The sequence below is a fragment of the Podospora pseudopauciseta genome, chromosome 6 (assembly GCF_035222475.1).
Source record: "Podospora pseudopauciseta strain CBS 411.78 chromosome 6, whole genome shotgun sequence".
NCBI lineage: Eukaryota > Fungi > Ascomycota > Sordariomycetes > Sordariales > Podosporaceae > Podospora > Podospora pseudopauciseta.
This window is the reverse complement of record NC_085895.1, coordinates 16,245-31,711: the sequence shown is the minus strand read 5'-3', so window position 1 is coordinate 31,711 and position 15,467 is coordinate 16,245. Positions and strand designations below refer to the sequence as shown.

Genomic DNA, 15,467 nt, shown 5'->3' with positions numbered 1-15,467 from the left:
ACGACAAAGGCACGGACCTCAGTTCGCATCCACCGCCATGCGCTGTGCCAAGGATGACTTCCATTCTTGGACTGCCCTGCCGTCCTGACTCGGGACGACCTGTTCGCGCATAGGTTGCGTCAGCTCGGTGCGGACAACGGACAATCCAGTGGCCGAGTGCCTACCGATCCCTCGAGATGCTTGTCGGCTATGCCTACTGCATCTGGTCGTCCAAGTCTTGACCTCTGCTCCACTGCTTTGCAACCCTTGGCACCTTGCATTACCCTTGGCGCCAAGCAGCTGCAATTTCCTTTATCTGCTATTCTTTTCTTCAAAGGTCGCCGTCTTCTCCTGTTGACTGAATGACGCCGTCTACTACATCACTGAACCGTCGCTTTGTTGCCTCAAACATACGGCAAAGATGGCGACGATGGCAGAGACGGAAAAGCCGAGCACTCCTTCAATACACTGTGTGTCTGAAGCCTTGACGACTCCTGGGCCCACCGAGGAAGTTGCCCCGCCAACCACGGAGGAAAAGGAGGAATCAAATGGTGCATACTGGGTAAGAAATCGATGCAGAAAACTGTGCCTCCTGTACCAACACTGACATTAAGAACAGAGAATATTCAGCTATGCCGACAAAGTCGAAAAGATCATTCAGGCAGTGGCTGCTGTTGCGGCAATCTGCTCTGGGGTGGGCATGGCTTTGCAGAACCTGATCTTTGGCCAGTTTGTGACAGTCATCACCGACTATGTCTCTGGTACTTCGGACAGGGACGTTTTCATGGGCGAAGTCTCCAAACTAGCGTATGTTTTGCGGCTTTATGACTCTTGCTTTGATCTGACACGTTTGTAGTCTTTATTTCGTCTACCTCGGAATCGCCCGCTTCGTCTTGTCATACACTTACAACACCTTGTTCACTTATGCCGGTTACCGCACCGTCCGCAACATTCGCCGCGCATATCTCCGCGCTGCGCTTTCCCAGGATGTGGCCTTCTTCGACCTTGGGTCTGCCGGCTCCATCGCAGCAAAAGCGTCATCCAACGGCAAGCTGATCCAGAGCGGCATTTCGGAGAAGCTAGGACTCACCTTCCAGGGGCTGGCTGCATTCATGGCCTCCTTTATCGTTGCATTCGTTACCAACTGGAAGCTTTCGCTTATATGCTTATGCATTGCCCCCGCAACAATTTTGGTCATGTCCATTGTCGCAATGGTTCACGCCGGCTACGAGACCAAGATCTTGGATATTTACTCACAGGCAAACTCTTTTGCCGAGGGCGTGCTTGCAAGTGCCAAGACTGTTCACGCCTTTGGCATGAGGGAGCGGCTGGTTGAGAGGTTCAACAACTATCTCGATGAAGCGGGGGTCTGGGGACGCAAGATTTCGCCGCTGCTCGGCATTTTAATGTCGGCCGAGTACAGCATCATCTTTTTGGGGATGGCTCTTGCCTTTTGGCAAGGTATTGCCATGCTGTCACGCGGCGACATCGCTGCCGGTGAGATCTTTACCGTCTTGTTTGCCGTCGTAATTGCCACCATCTCTATCACCATGCTCGCTCCGTACAGCATTGACTTTTCGAGAGCTTCAACAGCTGCCGCACAGCTCTTCAAGTTGATCGACACCGTTTCCAAGATCGATCCCTTTGACGAATCCGGGGATCAGCCCGATGGCGTGGAGGGCCTTGTGGAGTTGGAGCACGTGTCATTTGCCTACCCCTCGAGGCCCAAGATCAAGGTCTTGGACGACTTTACTCTCACAATCCCGGCAGGAAAGGTGACTGCTCTCGTTGGTGCCAGCGGTTCGGGCAAGAGCACCATTGTCGGTCTCTTGGAACGGTGGTACAATCCATTCTCTGGCTCCATCAAGCTCGACGGCCGGCCCATTGACCAGCTCAACCTCCACTGGCTTCGCAAAAACATTCGATTGGTGCAGCAAGAGCCTGTTCTGTTCCAAGGAACTGTCTTTGAAAATATCGCCTATGGGCTGGTGGGCACGCCATACGAGCAGAGTTCTCGCGAGGAGCAGATGGCTCGTGTGGAAGAGGCAGCAAAATTGGCGTTTGCTCATGATTTTATCCTGCAGCTCCCTCAAGGTTACAATACGGATATTGGCCAGCGAGGAGGTTTGCTGAGTGGAGGACAGAAGCAGAGGGTCGCCATTGCCCGGAGCGTGGTTTCCCACCCTAAAGTTCTTCTTCTCGATGAAGCCACTTCGGCTCTAGATCCCCATGCTGAAGGCACGGTTCAGAAGGCGCTCGACAGGGCCGCCGAGGGCCGCACCACGCTGGTCATTGCACACAAGCTAGCTACGATCAAAAAAGCAGACCAAATCATCGTGATGTCCAAGGGCAAAATTGTTGAGCAAGGCACTCACGAAGGGCTCATTGCCCAGGATGGGACCTATGCCAAACTTGTGCGCGCTCAAGATCTGGCTGTCGGAGGCCAGAAGCTTTTAGACACGGACGGGTCTCGGAACATGGACAGTCATGATGAAGGCGACGAGGACAATGAGAGTCGTCATCCGATGGAACTTACCAAGACCATGACCCGATACCCAACACAAGATTGGATGCGGCTGGACGAGCAAAGGGATCGCGATGACTTCCACAAGCATAAGCACGTTGGTCTCTTAACCGTAGTAACCCGTCTTGTCAAGTACACCCCTGAGCTCAACCTGATGTATGGGGCGCTCTTCTTGGGTTGTGTAGGAGCTGCCGCGGCCTTCCCAGGTCAAGCCATTCTCATGGCCCGGGTTATGGACGTCTTTACTTTGACCGGGCAGGCCATGGTTGACCGCGGCAACTTCTTTGCTTGCATGTTTATTGTCATGGCGGGGGGTTGTCTCGCGGTTTACTTTGTCCTCGGTTGGGCTTGCAACACGATTGCCCAGACGTTGACCCGGAAGCTCCGTCGACAAGTATTTGACAACTTATTGCGTCAGGACATCCAGTTTTTCGACCGTCCCGAGAATTCGGTTGGGTCCTTGGTCAGCCATGTCGAGTCAGACCCCCAAGGCGTCTTTGAGCTGATGGGCATAAACGTTGGGCTCATTCTGATCTCAGTCCTCAACCTCGGAGCTTGCAGCATTTTGGCTATCGCACACACTTGGAAGCTGGGTCTTGTTGTTGTCCTTGCCGGGATGCCACCTCTCGCCCTGTCTGGCTTCTTCAAGATTCGTCTTGATGTGAAGCTGGATCAGATGGTTTCCAAGCGCCATTCCAAGAGTTCTGCCATCGCCTCGGAAAGCATCAATGCCATCCGGACAGTGTCGTCGTTGGCTTTGGAGGACAAGGTTCTCGAAAAGTACACTGCCGAACTGGACCATGCCGTCGCTGGATCAGTCAAACCTCTTACCCTGATCATGACGTGCTTCGCCTTCACTCAATGTATCGAGTATCTCTTCATGGCTTTAGGCTTCTGGTACGGCTGCAAGCTTGTCTCGGACCTCGAAATTTCCATGTATGACTTCTTTGTGGCCTTTATGGGTGTCTTTTTGTCGGCGCAAGCGGCCTCGCAGTTTTTTGCATTCTCAACAAGCATGACCAAGGGTCAAAACTCGGCAAACTACATCTTTTGGCTCTCTTCACTCCAGCCAATAGTTCAGGAGACACCGGACAATCAAGACAGGAAGCCTTCGTCTGGAGGTCCCATTGAGCTCGACAATGTCCGCTTTTCGTATCCGCTCCGCCCGGACACTACCGTGCTGCGTGGCGTCGACCTGAAGATCGAGAAAGGACAGTTCATTGCCGTTGTTGGTGCGTCTGGTTGCGGCAAGTCGACCATCATTGGTCTTTTGGAACGGTTTTACGACGCCTCTACTGGCACCGTCCGCATTGCATCTGATCCTCTCCCCTCAATCAACCCTCGACATTATCGCGCCATTGTCTCTCTCGTCCAGCAAGAGCCAACTCTCTTCCAGGGAACAATCCAAGATAACATTGCTCTGGGGCTCGACGAAAGTGACATACCCACCGAAAAGGATGCTGTTTTGTCGACTCGGGTTGAAGCGGCGCTTCGCGCTGCGAACGCCTGGGACTTTGTCTGCTCTCTTCCGGACGGTGTTGCGACTTTGGCTGGGTCCAACGGAACACAGCTATCAGGAGGACAGCGCCAGCGGATTGCTATTGCCCGTGCTCTTATTCGTAACCCCAAGATCCTTCTTTTGGACGAGGCCACGAGTGCGCTTGATTCCACAAGCGAGAAGATTGTCCAAGAGGCCCTTGCCGAAGTAGCAAAGGAGGGTGACCGCATTACCGTGGCTGTTGCTCACCGACTGAGCACCATCAAAGACGCGGATCTCATTTGCGTCTTCCACGCAGGAAAGATTGTGGAGGTAGGGACACATGCAAAGCTTTTGGCTAAGGGGGAGATTTATAAGCAAATGTGTGAAGCTCAGAACCTGGATTGATAATTCTTTTTAATTCTCGCCTTCTTTTTACATAGGCATTTTTTAGTGTTTAGAATAATAATAATAAGGATATATCACTGAAGTATTATGTATAAGATACATTGAATGCACTGTTATTAGAATGGCTATTCCTTTAGGCGTGTTAATATACAGCTACTATAAGGTAGTTTCAAGCATATATGGTTCTCAATATGCTATAGAACCTATACAAAGACATTATGTAACCGCGGTCTGCAGAGTAAAGAACCAAAGACTTTGTTGAAATAGATATGCGCTTTATATCTTTAGCCTAACACTCAGTACTTGGGTAAAGACAGCGAATTATAACTATCATAAGAAGCTTAGGTTATTTTTGAAATAAACGGAAATTTTATAGTCTACTAAAACCGAATCATACACAACAAAAAACATCTAGCTCGAACGTATCTTAGTTAATAAATAGTACCGGTAGTCACGGTTTTGGGAGACAGTGGGGCCACGGGAGTCAATTAGGGCTAGACCGAGCGATCGAGCAAGGCTTATAGTCCAGTTAGACGGAACGAACTAATAAAGTGGGGACCGGGAACCGCGGCGGAGCTCACGGTTCACGGTCTAGTATTAGCTAGTTAAGAGTAGATCGAAGACCGTCTATAAGCTAACGGTCTACGGTCCTAAGGTTTATATATACGAAGGAACTAGATAGTGTAAATAGATAGTTCCGCAGTATGTAATATAAGTTATAATTATTAGTATTTAAACTATTATAGTTATAATAATCTACTATTAAATACTATTTAGCTATACTAAACTAAGATTATTTAGAAATATATTTAACTAGTATCCCTTTTAAAGATTTTAAATAGAGGTTCGTTATACGTTATATATTTACTTTAACTCTATTATAGATAAGTCAAAGGCGATTTTCTATTACTATAGCCGGATTTAAAAACGTTTAAATAAGAGGCGTCTTGCTGAGCCTAGATACTAAAGGACTCTTTATTATTATTAGACTTATATTTTCTACTATAGAATAGGTTATTAAGCTTTTTAAAGAATTTAAAGACGAAATTTAGTAAATCCGGGATAAGATTATTATTATTTTTGTTATATTTAAGTCGACTATTAAATTCCTAGTATTAAAGCATTATAAAGAAGAAAAAGTAAAGATTAAAAGGTTTTTAATTTATTTTAAAATTTATTTTTATTAGCATTTAAATTAATTTATTAACGAAAAGTCGAAAGTAATTTTCGTAAGTACTAAACTTAAAAATAGAGCTCTTATATAGTTCAAGGCTATTTTTAATAATAATTATAGAGTATAACCGGAGTATTAAAAAACATTGATATAGAATATTTTAAAAATTTTTGTATTTTCGAAGTTAAATTTAAGAAAGTATTTAAGAAGTATAACGAAGTAAAGTATATATAGAAGAGGCTCGTAAACCTACATTAAACGTGTTTAATAGTTAACTATATAATTTTATGTAAAATTAATAACTTATATAATATTATTAATAATAAGGGATTAATATAACCTTTTTATAATGATATTAACGAAAAAGTAAAAAATAAGTTATATAAAGAGTTAAGGCTAAATATTATTAAAACAATACTACTATAACTATACAGATTAACAATTAATAATTTTATCTTTATATAGAAAAATAAGTAATAATCGGAGTTATTATAATAATAATGTAACGAACTTCTATCTAAAACCTCTAAAAGGGATATTAGTTAAAAGTACTTTTCAATAATCCTAGTTCGGTATAGCTAAACAGTATATAATAATAAGTTATTTTAATTACAGTAGTTTAAATACTAACGATTATAACTTATAATTATAATATACTACGGAATTATTTATCTATAGCAGCTAGGTCCGCTATATATAACGTTTATATAACGAACCTTTATCCAGAACCTCTGAAAGGGATACTGGTTAAAGGCATATCTAAATAATTTTGGTTCGGTATAGCTAAGCAGTATACAATAATAGCTTATCTTTATTATAATAGTCTAAGTATTAACGATTATAATTTATATTGTATACTGCAGAACTAGCTAGTTCCTCCGTATATATAGTCCTTATACTAAGCCGTAATTAGTCTCTTAAGGCTATTAATTTCCTTTGCTTAGTCTGCTTAGTGCCTTAATTACACTAATTACTCTATTTAGTTTACTTAATGCCTTAATTACATTAATTACTTCTATTTAGTCTGCTTAGTGCCCTATCAGTTATTCTCCGATGGATTGTAGTATAATCCGTTGAAAAGCGCACTAAAAAAAATGCTCTACTTTGGAAATAGGGGGTAAAATCCGTTAAAGAATTCGATTGTACGATCCGATAGGATTTTTTCTATTAAAATAGAAAATAAAAATATTATTGGAATCGCCTAAATGAGCTACATAGAATGGTATATAGTATATTATCGTACGAGCGGTGTGGAATAGTATATAATAGATATTAAGTTAGGTGTAAAGATTAGTGTAAGTGTATTAATAATACGCGTATATTGTAAAGTAAGGTAGGATAATGTAATAGTAAGTTATACGATCCGATAATATTTTTCTTATTAAAATAAACGAGAGAGGTATTATTAAAATAGTCTGAACGACCTATATAGAATGGTATTAGGTATACTATCGTACGAGTAGTGTAGAATACTATAAAATAAATGTGAAGCTAAGTATAAGGATATTAGTAATATATATAGATAGTAAAGTAAGGTTAGGTAATATAATAGTAAGTTGTACGATCCGATAATATTTTTCTTATTAAAATATATAAGAGAAATATTATTAAAATAGTTTGAACGACCTATATAGAATAGTATCGGGTATACTATCGTATAAGTAGTATAGAATTATATATAATAAATATAAAGCTAAATATAAATATATTTATAATATATATAGATAGTAAAGTAAAGTCAAGTAATATAAAAGTAAGTTATACGATCCGATAAGTTTTTTCCTATTAAAATATACGCTAAAGGTATTATTAAAATCTTTTTAATGACTTATATAAAATAGTATTAAGTATACTATTGTACGAGTAATATAGAATACTATATAATAGATATAAAGCTAGGTATAAGGGTATTATTAATATATATATATAGTAAAGTAAGGTTAAGTAATGTATTAGTAAGTTATACGATTCGATAATATTTTTCCTATTAAAATAAACGCTAGAGATATTACTAGAATAGTCTAAACGACCTATATAAAATAGTGTTAGGTGCATTATTGTACGAATAGTATAGAATATTATATAATAGATATAAAGCTAGGTATAAAAGTATTAATAATATATATAGATAGTAAAGTAAGGTTCGGTAATATATTAGTAATTTATATAATCCGATAATATTTTTCTTATTAAAATATACGTTAAAGGTATTATAAAAATAATTTAAACGACCTATATAGAACGGTACCGGGTATACTATCGTACAAATAGTATAGAATTATATATAATAAATATAAAGCTAAGTATAAAAGTATTACTAATATATATATATAGTAAAGTAAGGTTAAGTAATATAAAAATAAATTATATAATCTAATAATATTTTTCCTATTAAAGTAAAAAAAAAAATATTATTAAAATTTTCTTAACGACTGTCACGGCTTGACACTTAGTAGGGCGCAGGGCGCACCACGGACCAATCGTTAATATATAAGTAAGGACCAATTAGGATAAGATTAGTAGGATCGAGGATCGATCTAGAAGAGCTAACTCTAGAGGTAACAGTATCGATAGGATCGAGGGTCGAGTTAATCGATCTAGAACGGTACTAGGCTTAACGCGAGGACTATATATACGGAGAAATAAGCTAGCGTAAATAAATAGTTCCGTAATATATAATATAACTTATAATCGTTAGTATTAAATTATTATAATTAAGATAAGCTATTATTATATATTACTTAGCTATACCGAACTAAGATTATTTAAAAGTGCCTTTAACTAGTATTCCTTTTAGAGGTTTTAGATAGAAGTTCGTTATACGTTATATATTTACTTTAACTCTATTATAAATAAGTTAAAGGCGTTTTTTTACTACTATAGCCGGACTTAAAAACGTTTAAATAGGAGGTGTCCCGCCTAGCCTAAATACCGAAAGACTTTCCGCTAAACCTATACCTTTTACCGTAAAGTAAGTTATTAAGCGTTTTAAAAAGCTCGAGGATAAAGCTTAATAGACCCGGGAGTAGATTTTCGCTATTTCGATTACGTTTAAGTCGACTATTAAATTCCTACTACTAGAGCGCTATAAAGGAAAAAAGGTAAAGCTTAAAGGATTTTTAATTTAATTTAAAATCTATTTTCGTTAATACCTAAACTAATTTACTAATAAAAAGTTAAAAATAATTTTCGCGGTTATTAAGCTTAAAAATAAAGCTCTCGCATAGTTTAAGCCTATCCTCGACGATTACTATAAGTAAGAGCTAGAGGACTAAAAGAAGATTACTGTAAAATACTTCGAAAGTTATAATGCCTTTAAAGCTAAGCTTAAAAAGGTATTTAGGAAGTATAATAAAGTAAAACGCGCGTAGGGTAAACTCTTAAATCTACGCTAAACGTACTCGGTAATTAACTATATAATTTAATTTAAAATCGATAGCTTATATAGCGCTATTAACGATAAAAGGTTAATATAGCTTTTTTACTATAGCCTTAAAAATAAAGTAAAGGATAAGTTATATAAAGAGATAAAGCCCGATACTATCGATAAGTATATTATTATAGCTATACGGATCGACAATCGGCAGTTCGAATATTATATAAAAAAAAAAAAAATAATAGTAGGGGTAACTACGGTAATAGCTATAAGGAATACTTTAATGGTAACCGCTTTAACGATAGGTATAAACGGAAATACTTTAATATTAATTACTCCGGTACTATATACTTAAAACCGATAAATATTAATACTATATAATAGTAAAAGCCGTAAAGCCGAGGCTAAGGTAAAAATAACTTTAAATATTTTAATTACGGTAAAGTGTGGCGAACCCCTATCTAGAACCTCTGAAAGGGATATCGGTTAAAGGCACTTCTGAATAATCCTGGTTCGGTGCAGCTAAATAATATATAATAAAATATTTCGATATAAATACTAGATACCGTAAATATAATTTAAATTGTATATTGCGGAACTGTCTATTTACGCTAGCTAGTCCTTCCGTATATATAGACCTTAGAACTTTAAGGTGCTCGCCTTACTACGGCCTCGATTACTCTTAGTATATTATATCCTGTAATATGCTCGTCGTGCTATACCTCTAATTACCCCTAGTACTTTATATCCTGCAGACTGCTCGTGAGCCTTAGCACCGTAGTACTTTTATCTATGCCTAATTAGCCGTCCCCTAACTTCCTTAATGATTAGCTGGGCGCCCCGCGTCCTATATGTAGCGTAGTTTACTGTTGGTTTGACTGTGATATAATGCCCCTCTTTTTAGGTCGACGTCCCGACGACCGTATCTCTAAAATAGTATCTATACCCCCGCTTCCCTTTTGCATTTCTATAGTACGTCCTTCTTCCCCTATCTTAGCTATTATATTTAATTATATAAGGAAATCGATTTATACGAGTACCGACCGTCGCCGTAATTAAGTATAGTTCCTTACGAAATTTAGCTTCGTAATACCCGAATATATTTATTATAAGGAGAATAACCTTTAGTGTGTGGCTTTTCCTCGATACGATTGGTGCTTTCCGTGTGTTAACTTTAGCCGCTCCTACTGCGATGTTTATGGCGTGGATCGTGAGTCCTCTTCTCGGCCCTCTCTTTCCCTCTCTAACCGGCTCCGTAGTCCGCCCTCTAATTAGGGAGAAAGAACGTTTAGATGCCGAAAAGCAGGCTACCTTAAGTAAGCTTCTTCGTCTCGAGGTGTAATCGCGCGCTCTCGAGGTTCGAGCCTTTACTGCTTTTCGTCGCGAATCTCGGCTCCTTAAGGAGGAAGAGGGAAAGGCTTCCGCGCGGCCTGCTACCCCGCATAGCCCGCCGGTAGCGGATACCTCCGCTGCTCCTTCTTTTACTACCGCTTTTCTTTCCGACTTCTTTTTTCTGGATCCCTCCCTGGGCCTTAACTGGCCTCCGGACCTTCCCCTAGATCTTAATATTACCGGTCCTTCCTTCTTAACCGCGTTAGATATCGCTAGTAGTGCGCCTTCTATTTCCTAAGGTGCTTAAGGCGCGTGGTATTACTTATATTTAGTCCCCTTTATACTTTCTAACCTCGTAGTGTAGTGTGTAGTATGTCGACTATTACGTCGAAGGCGTAGGTTCGATTCCTGTCGAGGTTCTAGCTCCGTCTTATAGCATTTGGCTATGGGCCGGGGCCGAGTCTTTTTTGCTTACTTAGGTTTTAGTCGATCCGGATATCGTTGGTGGAATTTTTTTTGTTTATTTAGGTAGTTAAGGTGTGTCTGTGGTTCCTACGAGTTATTTATAGCCGAATATCCTAACTAGCTGATTAAATACTTTAATTGGCCTCTGTTGAACCGTGAATTTAGTATTTTTTCTATATCGTACTCCTCTTCTTTATCCTCCGCCACTGCCTATGTATTAGTCTTTTTTACGTGTAATGTGGGTTTCAAAAGTAAGATGTAAAAGGTGTGTGACCGTAGACGTATCGTATTGGGTAGCTTTAATTCGAATGCCGTTTCCGATATCTTTCTTTTAACCTTAAATGGTCCTACTTTTCTATAGTCCAGCTTTTTACTAAGTCTTTTAGTGCGTAAATTATGTGTGGAAAGGAATACTATATTTCCCCCCTTAAGGCGAGGTCCCTCGAGCTTTTTAGTATTATAGTATTTCTGTATTTTTTCCTTTATAAACTTTAGTTTTTATTTAAGTTTGCCGTAGAGTATATATATTTTATTTGCCTTAACCTTAGCCCTAGGTACTTTAACCGTAGGTTTTTACCGTAGGTCTACCTCGTAGCCGAAATTCGCGAAGAACGGTGTGGCTTTAGTCGTTTCGGTTAGCGATATATTATATATTAGTTGTACCGTAAGTAATAGTTTAACCTAATCGTCTTACTCGAAATTAATATAATTCCGTAAATATTATTTTACGATTTAGTTAAGCCGTTCCGTCTAACCGTCCGTCTAAGGGTAGTAGGCCGAAAACATTTTATTTACTACCTTTAGCTTCGTTATTAACGCTCTTTAAAACTTCGATACGAATTTAGTATCGCGGTCCGTAATAAATTCCTTTAGCTATATATATATTATTGTGATATACCGTAGTACTATATTCGCTAGTTGTTTTGCCGACTAGGTCTCCTTATAAGGCAGGAAGTATATCTATTTGGTGAGCCTGTTAACTACCGTTAATATACTATCGTATTTAACGCCGGTTACTATGTTTTTGGACTTTAGTAATTTAGTAATAAAGTTTATCGTAACTGAATTCTATAGCCGTTTTACTACCGGTAATAGCTTTAGAAATCTATAGGGCTTATACTTCGCAACCCTTGTTTTCTCGTACGTATGGTATAACTGGATAGCTTCCTTAACGTCGTCCTTAATCCCTAGCTAGTTAAAGTGCTGCTTAATCTTTTCTATAGTTTTAGTAATACCTATATATCCTCCGAGCTTTGACGCGTGAATCTCTATTACTAGTGCCGTCCTATTATCTGGCTTTACGTACGCTCGATTTCTATACTATAGTTTTCCCTAACTGTCTTTCTAGATACTTTGCGGCTTTAGCTTTTCTTACTAGTATTGCTCTGTGATATCGTCGCTTAACTTTCTTTAGTACTTACTGTTAGAAGTGGCTTGTTTACGATATACTACGTAATACTCTATCTACGGCTGCAGTGGATACTTAAAAGTGCTATCTGGCGCCTCCTTAAGTAGTGGTGGTAACTCCTTAGGTATATCTTTGTGGTGGTCGGCTCGCCGGCTAAGTGCGTTTACCCTAGCGTTTTCCGAGCCCTTCTTATAGTTAATTTGGAAATTAAATTCCGAGAGGAACTCTGACTATCGTGTCTGCCGTACGTTAAGGACCTTCGTAGTAGTAAAGTACCGTAGGTTTTTATAATCCGTATAGACCTATACTTTATACTTAGTACCGCTAAGGTATAGCCTTTATTCCTCGAACGCTTCGATAATAGTAAATAGTTCCTTATCGTAGATCGGGTAGTTCTAACGTACTCCTTTAAGCTTCTTCGAAAAGAAGGCTACCGGGTGTAGCTTGCTATCGTCGTCTCGCTGCCCTAGTTATCCACCGATCGCATAGTCTAATATATCCGCCTCGACTTTAAATAGTCGATTAAGGTTTAGCAATTTAAATACCGGGTCCTTTAAAATAGCCTCTTTTAGCTTCTGGAAGGCCTGCTTCTCTTCCTGCCCCTACCGGAATTCCACGTCCTTTTTAATTAAGTAATTAAGTAGCCTCGCAATACCTATATAGCTCCGGATAAATATCCGATAGAAATTTATAAACCTTAAGAATTCCCTAATGTATATCTATAACTGCGGCGTAAGCCAGTCCTTAACTACTATAATTTTCCCCGGTTCTATATACACCTTACTTAGCGATATTAAATATCCTAGGTATATTGTTTTTTATATGTGGAACTCGCTTTTTTCCTTATTAATTAAAAGTCCGGCTCCGTATAGCGCGTCGAGTATCTCTTATACGTGCTATTTATACTCCTTTAGAGTGCGTAAATAGATAAAAATATTATCGAGGTAGTATACTACTATCTTATCGAGGTACTTCCGTATTATATAATTAACGAGAGATTAGAATGTCGCGGGCGTATTAATTAACCTAAATAGTATTACGAGATACTCGAAATAACTATAGGGTATGCGAAACGCTGTTTTCCATTCGTCTCTTTTTTTAATCCGTATATAGGCGTACCTAATAGATATATTTAAGCGTATAAAGTATTACGCCCCTACTAGTTAATTCCGTAACCTAGATATTAACGGTAGCGGGTAACTGTTTTTTACTGTCTTATTATTTAGCTAGCAGTAATCTATATATAATCGTAAGCTACCGTCCTTCTTCGGTACGAAGAATACGGGATATTCTATTAGCGATGTAGACTCCTTAATATACTTTCTCTTTAGATTCTCGTTTAAGTATTTCCGTAGCTCTTTACTTTACTTATCGTTAGTGTAATAGACCTTAAATAGCTGTAGTTTAGCTCCTTCTTTTAACTTAATTTTATAGTCCTACGGTCCTCGCTCTAAAAGCCTCTTTAAGTACTTAGCCGTAAAGGCTAGGTATCCTTAATATTCTACCGGTACCGCCTTTTTCTCGCCTTTCTCTATATTATTATAGTAAGCGTATTTATTAACCTCCGATATTTTTACTAACGTCGTTAACTTTATTTTTTTAATTTTACTGTTTATATCGATAGAATATATTATTACTTCCTATACTCCTTACGGTAGTACTATGGAGGGTGCTTATCCTATACTTTGCTCCGTACGTGCTCCTAATTTTCTATCGTTAGTTAAATACTTCTAAAGCTCTTTTAGTCGTAGGTAGCTACTATCCCTTTAATCGATATTTAGGTTATAGTCTTTATGCTATAGTTGCCCCAGGATTATATCCTTCGAGGGTCCTATATTTATAATATCGAATATAATTAATATTATTTTTCCTTTAACTATAATATTTAGGGGTAGTGTTTCCCTATAGACCTTTTGCGTAGGAAATAATCTTTATATAACGATCTATTTCTTTTTTTTCTTTTATAGTATACGGGCCTAATATATAAATTGTAGCGAAATTAAATTCGTTTTTGCACTACCGTCTACTAATACTATTACTTAGAGATCCCTCTATCGTATAGTAATTTAGAGGCGTTTATTTTTCTTACCTCCTCCCTATACGGCAGCGACCTCGCTAATAAACGCCGGGTCGTTATCCTATACTTTTGCCTTACGCTAATACTTTCGAAAATACCGTTCGTAGTCCGTTAAAGGTTAACGGCTCCCGCGAAGGGCCGCGAGTCGTTTCCTAAGCGGTTATATCGTTTAAAAGCGTCTTTTTACTCCGGATTAACTAGTAATATAAAGTTTTTTAACTATACCTGCCTAGCTTTCTCTTATCTTCCGTCTTTAGTATTTTCTTATATCTATGCCCGATAGCGGTTCTTCTATTTAGTTTTAGGCGTCTTAATTTAATAATATCGCTTAACCTTCTCCCGTAGATATATAGCGTAATCTAGGCTTAAGCACTATCCTAGTACTACCTCCTCCCATAAGCGCATACTATTGTTTATATTCTAACTATCTACGTATTCGACGTAGTACCTTGTATACTTTAGTGCGATCTATATAACTTAAAGGCTATTTTTTAGTTTAACCGGGTCCTAAACCTTTTATAAGATATAGTCGTTTAGGTCTTTCTATTAAGCCTTTTCCTACCGGGCTATAGTCCTTTTAACTAGCTATAGCTTACCCTCCTTACTTACCTTACGTACCGGCTAGTAGCTATATAGCGATTTACTTTAGTAGTACTCTATATATCTATATATAATATACTGGAACTAAGGTACTTTCCGATGCTTCGGATACTTAGGATAAAGCTATACCGTATCCCCCTTATAGAGTATATATTATATAGGTGTTAGTATATTTTTTAGTAATTTCGCGATCCCGATATTAGTAACCTTTTTGCCTTTTTAGTACTTTTCTTAGCTCTTATATAAGAGCTTTATAGGCTATAATATACCCTATAAAATAGTAATTCCGTGCTTACTATACTATCTTTTTAGTATCGTTTACCTAGTAGGTCTTTACGCGAGACCCTCGTCCTTAGCGACCTCCGTAGTAACTTCCGTAGTAATTTATGCTATCTAATCCCGTAAGGCCTATATCTAGAGATCTCCTTCCTCGTGCTCTGCCTTTAGCCTTTTTAGTACTTCCTTTATTTCCTGGAACTCTATATTTTTTTATCCGGCGTGCTAGTTAGAGTTTTCCTTAGAGCTTACTGCTCCGCCTTATTAATACCCGATAGCTACTACCTTTATAACCCTCGGTCCCTTCGATGTAGTAATTAATACGATTTTCTTTTTCTATTCGAGCCGTTTAGGTACCCTATAGTCTTTCT

General features: G+C 38.7%; 1 protein-coding gene and 1 non-coding gene across 2 annotated transcripts; one reads left to right on the top strand and one right to left on the bottom strand.

Moving 5' to 3' along the window:
- Positions 1-88: 88 nt before the first annotated feature.
- On the top strand, positions 89-4,485 carry QC763_611200 (uncharacterized protein). The gene is made up of 3 exons (XM_062914944.1): positions 89-541; positions 599-786; positions 836-4,485. The coding sequence occupies exons 1-3, from the start codon at positions 401-403 to the stop codon at positions 4,386-4,388; spliced, it is 3,882 nt and encodes a 1,293-aa protein (XP_062762364.1). The 5' UTR covers positions 89-400; the 3' UTR covers positions 4,389-4,485.
- A 6,134-nt stretch (positions 4,486-10,619) lies between these two features.
- QC763_0087820 lies at positions 10,620-10,690 on the bottom strand. The gene has a single exon. It is a non-coding gene; the product is annotated as a tRNA-OTHER (tRNA).
- Between the last annotated feature and the right edge of the window lie 4,777 nt (positions 10,691-15,467).

Excerpts from the sequence above, each read along its gene's own strand:
- QC763_611200 (XM_062914944.1), top strand. The coding sequence starts at position 401 with ATGGCGACGATGGCAGAGACGGAAAAGCCGAGCACTCCTTCAATACAC. Across the intron at positions 542-598 it reads AATCAAATGGTGCATACTGG|AGAATATTCAGCTATGCCGA; the intron begins GTAAGAAATCGA and ends CATTAAGAACAG. Across the intron at positions 787-835 it reads GGCGAAGTCTCCAAACTAGC|TCTTTATTTCGTCTACCTCG; the intron begins GTATGTTTTGCG and ends ACACGTTTGTAG.